The sequence below is a fragment of the Lichenostomus cassidix genome, chromosome 14 (genome assembly GCF_008360975.1).
Source record: "Lichenostomus cassidix isolate B80296 chromosome 14, HeHo_3.0, whole genome shotgun sequence".
Lineage (NCBI taxonomy): Eukaryota > Metazoa > Chordata > Aves > Passeriformes > Meliphagidae > Lichenostomus > Lichenostomus cassidix.
The window spans coordinates 4,646,365-4,659,104 of NC_139495.1; the positions used below are offsets into that span (position 1 = coordinate 4,646,365).

General features: G+C 43.2%; 1 protein-coding gene across 5 annotated transcripts in view; it reads left to right on the top strand.

Annotated features, from left to right (window-relative positions):
* Positions 1-12,740, top strand: part of MAD1L1 (mitotic arrest deficient 1 like 1) — a 340,910-nt gene that overhangs the window by 138,064 nt on the left and 190,106 nt on the right. For all 5 annotated transcript variants that reach the window (XM_085074561.1, XM_085074563.1, XM_085074564.1 and 2 more), the window contains exon 12: positions 1,230-1,370. In XM_085074561.1, coding sequence (XP_084930687.1) covers positions 1,230-1,370 — 141 coding nt within the window. The remainder of the gene's footprint in view (positions 1-1,229; positions 1,371-12,740) is intronic.

Below are 12,740 nucleotides of genomic sequence, written 5' to 3' on the forward strand. Positions count from 1 at the left end.
AAGCATTTCAGGGCAGCTGAGCTGGGTTTATGAAGTGCTGCACTGTCCTGTCCTGGGCTGGGTGTGAACTGCACAGCTGTGCAGCCCAGTGATCTTCTGATGCTACTTCGAGTGTCTGACAGCAGAATTTTCACACAGGAGCTGGTTTGTCCTGAGTGCTTCTGCATTTCTGTACAGGGGAGGGAGGTAGCAAACTTCAGCAGTGAAAGGCAGCACTGTCAGGTTTCCTCAGAGTTTTGGCTCTTTGGGTTCATGCCAGGAGCCTCATAAGCATCAAAGTTCTTCCATGTAGTCAAAAGATGAAACACTTCATCAGCTGCTAATCCCTGTGTGCATATTGCAGAGCAACCAGTCACCTCCTTAAACACGCCTGACTCTTGAATTTTGCCTTTTCTCTCCATCAGTGCCTTGGAGGGAGGCATTAGGTGCTGTCTGAAGCTGGGAATGCATTACGATACTTCTGCCAGGAGCCAACGCAAAAAGTTTCACCTTTAGCTTCAAACCCAAGCCTTACAGTTGGGAAGCTGCTCTCAGAGAAGAATCCTTCTGTCTGTCTTTCTCTGCAAATGCTTGGTTATAATTGCCAGCAGATAGAGAAGTGAGCCAAACACACTGTCTGCCAGACATTAACCTCTGAAAAAATGTTTGTTACAAGCACTGAGTGTTGCAGCATTTAACAAGTGATAAGTCACATACCATTTTGAGAATATTTGCTCTCAGCCACTTTGTTCAATGTCAAGTCTGTTTCATTTCTGTTGTGACAATTCTGTTCTTTCTTTGCTGCGACTCTGGCAGGAAAAAATGTCAAGTACAACGCTAAATATTTTGCTGAGGAAACCCATTCAGCCATGTTGAATTAGAAGAGTGTCTCCAGGAAGAAGGCAGGCTCTGTTTTCAGTTGCCATCTGCTTGTTAGAGTGTCTGCATGTTGCCTTCCTGCAAAGGATGTGGGGTTTTATAGACACAAGACAGCCTAATTTTTCAGTTTTTCTCAGTTTTCTCAGCAACATTTGTTGTATTAGAACTGTGTGTTCATCTGTGCCTTGATGCTGATATGAGCATGCATCCATCAGCGTTGAGTTGCCGCGTAAAAAGCGGGCAAAACCACAGAAGGCTCTCAGAGCATGGTATGGGGTTTTATCCCTGAACATTTTCACTGGGAGGAACGTTTCAGGGCAGGGAGTGCAGTCAGGGGCTTTACCCCTCCATGTTTTGCTGTTGTTCTGCAGGAGCGCGACGGGATGCGGGCGATCCTGGAGTCGTACGACAGCGAGCTGACCCCGGCGGAGCACTCGCCGCAGCTGAGCCGCCGCATGCGCGAGGCAGAGGACATGGTGCAGAAGCTGCACGCCCACAACACCGAGCTGGAGGTAACAAATTTGCATCCTGCTCTGACCCCAGGGGTGAAGGAGTTGAGACCTCTAAGAATGAATTGCCTGGTGATGGGATTTGCTTTCGCAGATTTGCGATGTTTATGCTTCGAAATTCCAGGATCAACGAAACTCATGAGTTATTGTTCTGCAGCTGAAGCTTGAAGAAGCCAAGAATAATCATCTTTGGGTGTGAGGAATGTGTTGTGCTGCACTGCTTGGCTGGAGGGACAACTACTCCTTGTGGTGAAAGGGTTGTGTTGGAGGGGAAGTGAATGGGTAGCAGATGTGGTGTCTGTGGTGTAGTTGAAGTGATTCACTCAATTCCGTGTGTAATTAAGGCTCTCCTGCACACACTGAGAGCAACTTGTGTTCATAACAAGGGTTGAAGAAGTGAAGTACATGTCTGCTGTAAATTCTTCACTTCTTGGCATTGGGCCTGAAAACACCAGATTACTGGTCACTGTTAAATGCTTTTTACTAGGTTTTCTGTAAGAAAGAAAACATTCTCTACAAAGATGGAAGTATTTCTTAAAGGAGCTCTTATATTCTCCTTAGTTCCCTTTTTTAAAATTTGTAATCTGAAACTGTGACTTTGGTGAGGTGAATGTTAACATGCATTGGCCAAATTGTTCCTCTCTTCTGTTATGCTTGGTCCTAGTGGAATGGGCCTTGTGCTCATGAGTTGAAATATTTGCAGTATGCCTGTGATCTTAAAGCTTGGCAGTTTTATTACATTTGGCTTTATAATGTTCATAAGTATGTGAGTTTTTCTTCATGTCTAATTCCACCATCATTTAGATTTAGATGCTGTAACTCAAATGGAGTAAACTAGTAGAAATTGTTCCTTGGGTTCATGCTCAAGCCATAGAGTGAACTGTCTCACTGCACAAAACTCTGATGTTTCTAACATCTTTAAAAATGTTTTTTCCTTGTGTTGGGATATGGGAACTTCTTTCAGGCAGTACTGGCTCCAGTGATCTTTATGTCCTTAGAGCAGCACAATGTGGTGTAGATCAGTGTCCTGGGATAGATCCACTTCATTGCTGTTTCTCAGAAAAGGAATTCTGCAAAGTCTTGGGCAAGCTGATAGAGAAGTTAGCTGGTAACACCAGATAAAATGGAAATTTGCCTGAATATGTCTGCCTCAGAATGTTTCTCTGTTTTGTCTTTTGAACACTGTATTGCTTCCCAGCAGACAGAGCAGGATTAAATGATGCCGACATAAAGGTATAGGTGGCTATTTTAACCTGCTTCCTTAGTTGTTCCCAACAGTGGCTCCAGGTTGTTGTAGGGAGATTTTCTGAATTGTTTTCCTTGAATATGTCAGGTGTGCTGTGTTGTCTTCAGGCAATAGCAAATTATCTTTTCTTTTTTCAGATGAAAGCATGGAAGACTGTGGGAACCATTTGGTTATACCCCTTTAATTATTTATGGGGAACAAATTCTAAGTTTATTTTCATGGATATAGATTAAGGGCTACATGGAAAATTTCAGAAAGGAGCTATGTTCTCTGGAGGTTTATTGTGTGTGATGTCAACCTTTAAGCCTTTCAAAGACTTTGCTAGAAGCAGCATTCAAGGACCTGATAGTTTCCTCGCAAAGTAAAATTTTATGCTTCAGCTTGATTGTGTTTGCCTTTCTGACTGCAGTGTTGGCTGCTGAATCCCATCTGTTTTGAAATTTTGGGGGAAAGTGTTTTGTTCCAGTAAAAATCAGAAAACTGGAAAGGGAAATGGAGGTAGAGGCAGGACCCCTGGTGCTTCATCATCAGGAGCAGCAGCTGTAATCAGCTGCCAGCAGATCAAAGCTGCTGAGATGGTCGATGGCAGCTAATAATAACTTCTGACATAATGCTCTGCACCCTCCCAGCCCTGCTGAGCCTCCCCACGAGGTTTGGAAATGTCGACACCTGCATGACTCAGCTCCCAAACACAGAGACTACTGGGATGAGGCACCTTGAAGCCTCTGTTGTATGAGATGTGGGACAAACAGCCTCTGTAGGGGGGTGAGGAGGGGAGGAAAAGGAAACTTCAGAGTGTTTAAATCCGTGTGGAAGAAGGGTTGGAGCATCTCTGGTGTGGATGGGCTGGGGAGGAGCAGCCCTCTTCCTCTCTCCCTCGTGAGAGGAGAACCCTTTAACAGTTTCTTTTTTTTCTTGTTTCTCCACAAGGCTGATGTGGCTGGAAGGGTCCAAGGAAGCACTTTACTGAGTGTTGATTGTAAAGCATGGAGAGATGCAAAGAAAAATGTCATCTGAAATGGTGGCTGGAAAAGCAAGCAGGCTGTGTCAGCCCATTTCATGTGGTTAATGAAGTATCACTCACCATCTTTTTAAAAGTGTGTTTCAGAACTGGGGAGGGAATGAGTTTGTCCCTGGCCAGCCTGTTATAAATACTTCAACAGAATTGTAACTGTATTTCTATGGCAGCCTGAATTTTTGTTTTGATACTTGTCATATTAATAGTTTTCTTGCCAATCTTGGTTAACTTTTACCACCTTAGCTCTCATTACTTCTAATTTCAAGGCAAATATGACAAAACAAGAAGCTGCTGTGCATGCAGCAGCTCCTGTGAAAAAGCTTTGATGTGGAGTTTAGTGTTTGAAAAGTTAAATCCAGCTGCACAAAAGGGAGATAATCATAAATATAACTACATTAATAGTGATTTTATTACAACACTCCTGGCTCCGTATGAAAATCTAATGAAGAGAGATTTGCAAGGAAGACTCATGCTGACACCTTCAATGGTCTCCAGCATCTTTTCCATTGAGAGATTTCCCCTGTCTGTGAGCACCATATGTACTCTAATCAGTTAATTGTGAGCCTGACAGTTTCAGCACATGAAATGCCATATGTTCTGTGTTTTTGTTCCATCACAGGCATTACTGGTGACCTCAAAACTCATTGACCAAATATTGTCACATTATCTGCCCCTGATAGCTGCAGTGCATCTGCTGATGGTGAAACCTGGACCTGCTGATTTTGTGGTGTAAAGTCACCAATCTGCTCCCTGTGAAGGGGGTTTACTCAGCAGTCACCCCAGTGCTTAAAGTGCTTACATTTTACGGTGAATGCATTAAAATGTTAATTTGAGCAGCTAACAGTTCTTCCTTGTCTTTCACCCAGCTTCCCCCATCAGCACTTTTCCACTTTTTTTGCCTCCTTTTTTTTTCCCCCTTTGATCCACACTTTATGTTTATTTTGCTCCTTTGCCATATTTCCTCTCCCCCTCGAAGGTAGATTGCTCCTTTGCACAGCAGAAGGGGTTTCTGTGCTGATGGGAACTTTACAGAGACATTTCCTCCCATCTGTGCAAGGTACAGAGGAGTTTGTTTTAATTTTCAGGTTTCTCCTGCCTACTTTCTCTACCTCTCTGCTGCCATCCAACCTTTATGCACCGTTTTTTTGCCTTTTTTTTTTTTCCCTCAGTGACAACTTTAAGAAGCAGTGAGATGATTACTCTGCTCACTTTGGATGTCCATAAGGAATCACTGGAGCTTTCCTGCCACTCCAGAATGGCATATGTTTCACTTGCCCAGAGTTCTGCTGTCACTGTAGCATCTTCTCTGTGGCTCGTGGGAGAAGACAGGCTCTCTCTGGAGATGGTGCTGAGCTGCTCCACGCTTCAGTTCCCCCTGAGTGCTGAAGCAGTCACAGGGCTGAGCATCATCTTCTGACAAAGCAAAACCTTGTCGAAATAGCACTTCGAACCCAAATGCTTTGGCATCTCTAGGCAGACTTGAGTCTTCCCAGGAACCACCAAGGTCCTTTGTATTTGGGTTTTTTTTGCTGAAGGAGAGCAGCTCAGGCCTGTGTTTTCTGGCAGTCCTGCAAAATGGATTATCTTGGGTTCTCTGTTATTTCTTGTGTTTCACCTTCTCTCAGACCTGACTGACCTTATTGAGTCGGTGAATCATTAGTTTCCTCCCCTCCCTTTTACACCTGCCAGGGGCTGTGTTTTGGGAGAACACCTGGCAAATAATCACCATATAAATGAGGAAGTCAAGTCACCAGGAGGTTTAATGATTTGTTAAAGGTGACAGCTCCTGCCCTGTGGAAGGACAGTGCCTCTTAAACTAGTTGATGCTGCAGCAGATCCTGTCTGTGTGTCTGAGACTTTTTGTTTAGTCAAACTAGATTTTAAAAGTCAATTTTTATTAATTTTTTGAAGAGATTCCTCATTTTGGCTCTGTGCTGAAAGTTAGTAATTGATCAAGAGAAGCAGTCCATAGCACTTCCTCACACTGGAGATATTCTGCACAAGCCAGCATTGTTTTCACTACAGGGAGATTTTTACAGCTATTTTTAGTGTGTGGATGCTCTGACAGTTTAAGAATGGCTTTAAGTCAGCAGTTCCCAGGGACCACAGCTAACTGGAAGCAACCTCCATCATTCTCAGGAATGAGAATGTCCTGTCACCAACTTGCATAGGGTGAATCATTAACTAAACTTCTCCAGCTTGTGAAAAGTTGCCTTATGGACAATCCCCAAGAAAGATACTCCCAGCTGCAAACCAATGAGCAGCCTCAAGGACACTTTTACTTTTGGCTGCATATTGAAGTGCACTGGACAGAAAAGCATTTTGCAGCTCTTGTGTGCTTCAAGTGAAGTAAGGACAGGGGTAGACAATTGTCATTGCTGTCACCTCTTGCTGAAAGTCCCACTCCTGGTGCAGATGCAGTCAGTGACACTCTGCCCCTTGCTCTCTTGCTGGGTCACATCTTGACTTTCTCACGTAAAGATGTGCAGGGATGAGAAATGAAAACAATCCCCTGTGTGAGCAGTGCAGGGAGCTCAGGGTGGGCTCTGGCTGGCTGAATGCTTCAGCCTGCAGGAAGCACACCAAGCCACGGTGAGACTGTGCTGATACCATCATGCTGCTGGCCAGGTTTGGTGCTCAGAGGATGTGGGAATGCTCAGGCTCTAAGTATTCACTTCAGCCCAGGCAGATTGATAGATGCCAGCAACAGAAAGATCTTTCCTTCTTCACAACAATGCTCCGCTTAAAATGCTCTTGGTATGAACAAATCCTCCTGTAGCCTCTTCTGGTGATATTATGAATAACCAAGCACAAAAGAGGCTTGACCTAAGGAATTTGGATTAGCTTCAGATGTCCCTGGCTATAGGAAACATGAGAAACAGATGAACTGTGTCTAAATTCCTACAGAAGATTTAAAATTGGCTTCTTTCTTAGTGATGTTTTGGAAAGAGCCGATAACTGAGGTGCAGTTATGAGTCATATTTACCACAATAGAACAGGGGAGAGCATTCCATGCGATGTTGAGAGCTTTTAAATGCTTCACACTGGAGAGCCTGCATGCCTGTGCTGAGAGATACAGGCTCTGCAATTAGATGTCTTTAGGTGAAGGAGGAAGCAGGAATACGTTTGGATTGGGAGCAATGGCCCTATCCACAGCAAATGGCAGCAAAGGAGTTGCATAATAAAGCTACTTTTGTGCAGTGTGGTGCAAATCCCCTCCTGCTGCAAGGTGCAGCTGGGGAGCCTGAACTGGGGCACAGGCAGAGCAGTGATGGCATGTCTCTTCCTTCTCAGGCAGAAGATAGAAAAAGGTGAATTAAGCATCTCTGGGGAATGGATTAGGAACAGAGACATTTCAGCTTTTCAGAGGGAAGGCTTTGAAAGAGTAGAAGCATGTTCTTTAGGTTGGTCTCCATCACTTGCTGCTGCAGCAGCATGGAGGGATGGATGGGAGGCAGCAGAGAGGTTTCTGGGCAAGTTCTTCTAGAGCTTGCTGTATTTTCCAGTGTTGCTTTCCACAATGGCAGAATTGTTTGGTTTTCTGTGATGTTGGAGGAACGTTCAGCATTAGGATGAGCTTCTTTCTGTGTCTAATTTGGAGGTTTAACCTGTATGAATCTCTTCCAAGCTGGAAAGTGTGGTGATTTGGCACAGCACTGGTCTCATCCATGTGGACTGTGCAGGTACAGCCCTTGTCACAGCTGTGCCACACATCTGGTTTGTCCTTGGGGGTACTTAAATGATCTTTGGGCAGGAATGGCCAAAGTTTCCCAACAGCTTCCAAGGAATGTGGTCTCTTTCTGGAATGAGGTGATGGGATCTCCTTGGAGGCAAAGCCACATCCTTCTGAGCACTTCCAGCCCAGTTTCCTGAAGTGTGTGGCTCATGTTCATGTGGCTCAACCAGCAGGTAAATATTTTGGTGCCTGACCCTTTAGGAATGGGAAAATTGGGAAAATGGGAGGATTGGCCAGGATTGACCAGTTTCTCTCCAAACTAGAAGCTGGGCTAGTTAGGTTGTGTTTCCCAGAGGAGCTCTCAGGCCAGTGCTTCTTATCTCTTTTGAACTCCATCGGTGAATCAATCAGGCTCAGGCCAATAACATCTGCTGTTTGTTCAAACTGCTACTTAGGAACCTTCTCACATCAATGAAAGCTTTAACAGCCTATGGAAACCAAGCAACTACAGGGAGAAAGGAAATAAATATCTTCTGGAAAAAGTACAGGATAAGATTGCACATCAGGATAATGTTTTACATGGAAAATGCCATGGAAATTTTAGTTATTCCCTAACTTTGAGTTGTATTAATGAAATTAAATAGCTCTTGTCTGGGTGTCTTAAGAGATGTTCTGAACTTGTTGAGATTTGTTGATTTTTATAATCATTGGATTTGAATTCTGTGATTTGTAGTGCTTCATTTCAGAATAATTGCATCATCTCTGCATAATTTAAGATTTAAAGTATGTAGTTTTAAGTGTTTTCGCGTCATCTTTTAATTCATGATGATGGTCTCCTGCAAGAAAGAGCGATTTCTATTTTTAATGATAATTTTCTATGTAAAAACATCTTGTAAAGATTCCAAGGGTTTCCTTTGGGGACTTCACACAGGCTCAGCACAGTTGTGCCCACTGTGTTTCTGTGGGGTCCAGCTACAGTTTTGTTGAAATCCTGTTAACAAATAGTTACAAACATAAAAATGTTTTGAGAAAACACCACCAACAGAAGCTTGTTCCCATGCTCCTGTGGATCCCAACACTCCCGCTCTGCAGTCTGCAAGGATTATAAGATCCACTTTAATGCTTAATACTTTGGTTATCGTGGCAATTAGAACAACAGTAGTTGCTGTCTTGCTTTTCTTTTTGAAGCCCATTGATTCCTTATTTTGGCCTTAATTACAAGTAGTAGAAGAGGTGTTTCTTCAGGGAACTAATTAGTCCAAAAAGCCTGGTTCAGCACAGTGCCTGAGCAGTTTGTCAAAGGGAGCCTAAATGCAAGTGCCAATTGCAGTTGTTTTGTTTCAGAACATCCATAATTACTCACCCTCAGTACTTCTCCACGTTGTGAGTTGTGTTTGCTCCCTTCTGCTCACCCATCCTTTCCCCATGGCCTGGGCTGTGCAGAGGCTGCAGTAACTCCATTTCCTCAGCCTGGTTGGTGTTAATGTCATGAATTCGAGCACAGCACCATTGCCAGTCAAAACTTGAACAGAATTCAAAGCCTGGACTTCTCTCTTTATTTTTCTCTTTTTCTTTTTCACTTCAGTGTGACCAGCTTGCTAATATTTGGATAAGGCTGAGAGCAGAGTAAGTGAAAAACCCAGCTGATAGCAGTTCTCACCATGCTGTGAATAAAAACTAAGCTGTTGATATAGATCTGCTCTGTTCAGGGGTGGTCCAGGTAAATTGTAAGGAACAATTCTGCTTTCTCAGAGGCTTTGCAATTTATCTATTTGCTTTAATCAGTGTTAATGTCAAATGTGCTTTGATTGTGCTAAAAGCTTTTCAGCAAAACAGGCTGAAAGTCTGAAGTTGTGGAGAAAGCCACAATGCAAGTTGTACCATTTTTCTTTTGAATTTTATTTATGCTGTTTAATAAAACAGGCAGTGCTATGGAACACACGTGCCATGAATCCAGCTGTGGTGACAGTATCATGGCTATGAAATGCATGGCACATCGATTTGACACATTGATGTGATTTATGTTTTCAATTTGTTTAAATGCCTCTAATGGCTGCAGCTTTGACAGATGTATGCTCAGATTTCTAGTTCTCTTCAAGCCCACATTAAAAACAGAACTGATTCCTGGCTTAAGACATTGATTTTTATCTGTTCTCTGTTCCTGTGCTGCGTTCCACACATCAGACACCCAAACGTGAGTTGATGTGGCATCGACTCTGCTTCCTTTTGGAACTTTGGAGAAACAGTTCCTTTCATTGGAAAGTTGATTCTTGGAAGAGTTGCTAAACCTAAATATTTTTGATTTTTAAAGGAAATCAGCAAGAAGCTTGAAAGATTGCATGTTATGGTATTACTGGTGTATAAAAGCCCAATGAGATATTCAGTAACCATGAACGTGAACTGAGTAATTACTCTGTAGAGCTTATTTTAAGTAGAAAATCGTGTGTAATGGGAGAGGGTTTGAGACTTCTTTGTATAAAGGTTATCACTGTACATTATTTATATATGCAAAGAAATGATGATTGTCTGTATCTGTATTAATTATGGAAGTATTTCTTGAGAGTTCACAAACTCTGAATTTTTCTTGAAGTCAAAGCTGTACAATGCAATGGTAGAGACCCTCAACCAGTGATGTTAGTTGTAGGTATTATTGTTAAGCTAGCTGTTACCAGCCTTACTTTTGGCAATTCTGTTCTGAGTACTCTCAATTTCATTAACACACAGATGCAGAGTTCTTCACTTTCTAATCATCTGGTTTATTCTCTTTTACAAGAGGTCATTTCATTAATGAAAATGTAGCCTTAGGATAGGTCAGCCCCCCTGATATCTCAAATATTCAGATAAAATGAGTGCTTCTTTGACCTCCATGGTTCTAGCTCCACCTTACTTTAAAAAGATGCTGGTTTGTGAAGCAATCTGTGACCTTTTGGATACAGAAAGGTGATAGGGACAGCAGGAGTGATGTCTGCAGTGACAGTCCCTGTTCTCTAGGTGACAAATTTTTGTTAGTTCTTTGCTTTGCACACAACTGAGTGTGCAGGGGAGGAATCCCCCACTTGCACAGTGCTGGAATGAGCCACCCGTTCTTCACAGAGCCTGGGCTGCAGGCACCTGACCCCAAAGCTGCTCCTGCTTGGAGGGGATGGATGCTGCCCTTCCTGCTCTGGAACTGCTCTGTGCCATGTGCTTAAAGATCATCTGAGTGTACTTAATTGTCTCTCAGCTGCAGCATGGCAGCCTGCAGAGCCACTGAAAGGAGAGAAGTTGTTGGCATTATGGATGGTATTTATTTAGAGCTGCTCATTGTGCTTGGCAGAGGCTGCCTGGGGGGGCCTGTGAAAAGTGCAAAACTACCTATGCAGATGGATTGAATTCCTGGAAATGTGTACAGCTGGATAAAATACATGGTGAGTGTCAAATTCTTTCGATATACATGGTACCAAGCACATCCAAGCTTGTTTGAAAGTGTCAGTTAATTATTTTCATGTATTATTACTCCCAAAAGGCACAATGTAAATACACGTGTACACATATATAAGTGTTCCTCAGAAAGCATGTCTAAAGAGCTCTAGATGAGTGATTTTATGCTCTCAAAATAATAATGTCCCAGGCTAATTCTACAGGCTTTTTATTGCTTTGCAGTTTAGGTCCATTTCTGAAGACAGTAGGTGAGACCATCACAGCTGTATAGAGAAATGACATTTATCTTCCCAGTGCAGCATGACCTTCTCGTTTATAAGTGGCATTTCCTTTCAGGATAATGAGCACCTTTTTATTTAGGCCAGGCGAGATCCACAGTCATTGTATCCAATTCCTGCAGCCCGTCGACACTGTACACATTACTGCAATTATTGTGGGTATTATTTTCTCTTACATTCCACTTGCTCTTTGGATTGTGTTTTTTTTCTGACCAGCAAAGGGAGCTGAGAAAAAGAAAGGTCACACTCAAGTCTTCATGAATATCTGGAGGCTGCTGCATGGCACAAATACAGCAAATATACATTTATATACCTTTTCTCTGCAGCCTCTTGCACAAAGAATGAGTCACTATTTTGGCATCTATCAGCCTGGGACAAACAAGCTGGTGTTGCCCTGGGATCAGGCACTTTTAGGCACAGGTAAATCTGTGTAGCTGTTTATCTGCTTGGTTAAGAAGAAAGGAAAACTGAAGCATGAAAAGAAGCTTAAAAAACAAAGCATTGGCAATTCTTACTTGCGAATATTTCCAAGAGGGAGCTCTCTGTCATGCTCCATGCTGCCTTACCCCCTCTCTCTTGCTCGATTTCACTTTAGCTGTGTGTTCATTCACCACATCCCTCCTGGTGCCCCTCTGGAGCAGAGCTCCCAGCCCTGAGCATCCCACTGTGCTATGGAGGAGCAGTTCAGTACAGCCTGTGCCTGTGTGGCAGGAGCTAAGAACTGAGATCACTTCTTCCCTTCCCCTGCCAAATGGAGATCTCTCATGTTTCCACAGCACAGCTTTGCTGGACAGACATCAGGAATGAGGAAACTCAAAGGTTTCTAATGGGACCATCAGGAACTTTGACCTTTTGCTTTGTCAGGCTGCATTTGCTGGAGCAAGAAGCAATTGTGAGTTGCTGGATTGCTCTCCTGAAATGAGTAGCTGTTTGGTTCACTCCGAGAAGACAAACACCCACATCTCAGAAATATCATCCTGTCTGGCATCTTTGGCAGCCTCAGCAGAAGGGCCAAGGGAAACAAATGGACCTGTCTGTGTCTAACATCAAATTGCAGAGCTCCCTCTGGAGTTAATCCTTTCAGCCCAAAACTGAGCAGCACTGATGGGGCAACAGGCATTGCTGTTCCTTCTGCTCAATTCTATGGGTAAACAAAGGACTTCAGCCCTGGCTTGATGAACCCTACAATTTGTCCTCTTCTGCAGGATCTTACAATGAGAATTAAACTGATGGTTTAATTCAGTATAGGTACCAGGCCTATGCAGTGCAAGGATGCTCTTTACTTATTCTGATCCCGTCTCTGCAGGGTTTTTTTGTACCCCTTTCGTACCCTTTCCAATTTTTTTTCTATAGTAGGGGAAGGTAGTAACTCCTGAATTTTAAAAATTTGGATTTGAGGCCATTTTGATAGCTTTCTCCACCTCCCTACAGGAGGAAATAATTAATTTTGAGAAAACTGTAACTCTGTGCAGAGCTGCCATGGGATCAGCCTCCATCCCCATGGAGGAGAAGGCTCTGAGGACATTCTGGGGTTCTCACTGGCAAATTCCATGTGCTGGGCAAGATCTGCCATAGAGTTGCATGGAAATACTTTGCAGGAGTAGAGAAGGTCTTTAAAGCTGTTCCATCTCCTTGGGAAGTGAAAGCAGAAGCTTTTCTGCTCCTTGGATTCTGTGAGAGCCTCCTTCAGGCTTGAAAGAAGGAGCATAAGATTAAGAGGAGTAATTAAAAAGAT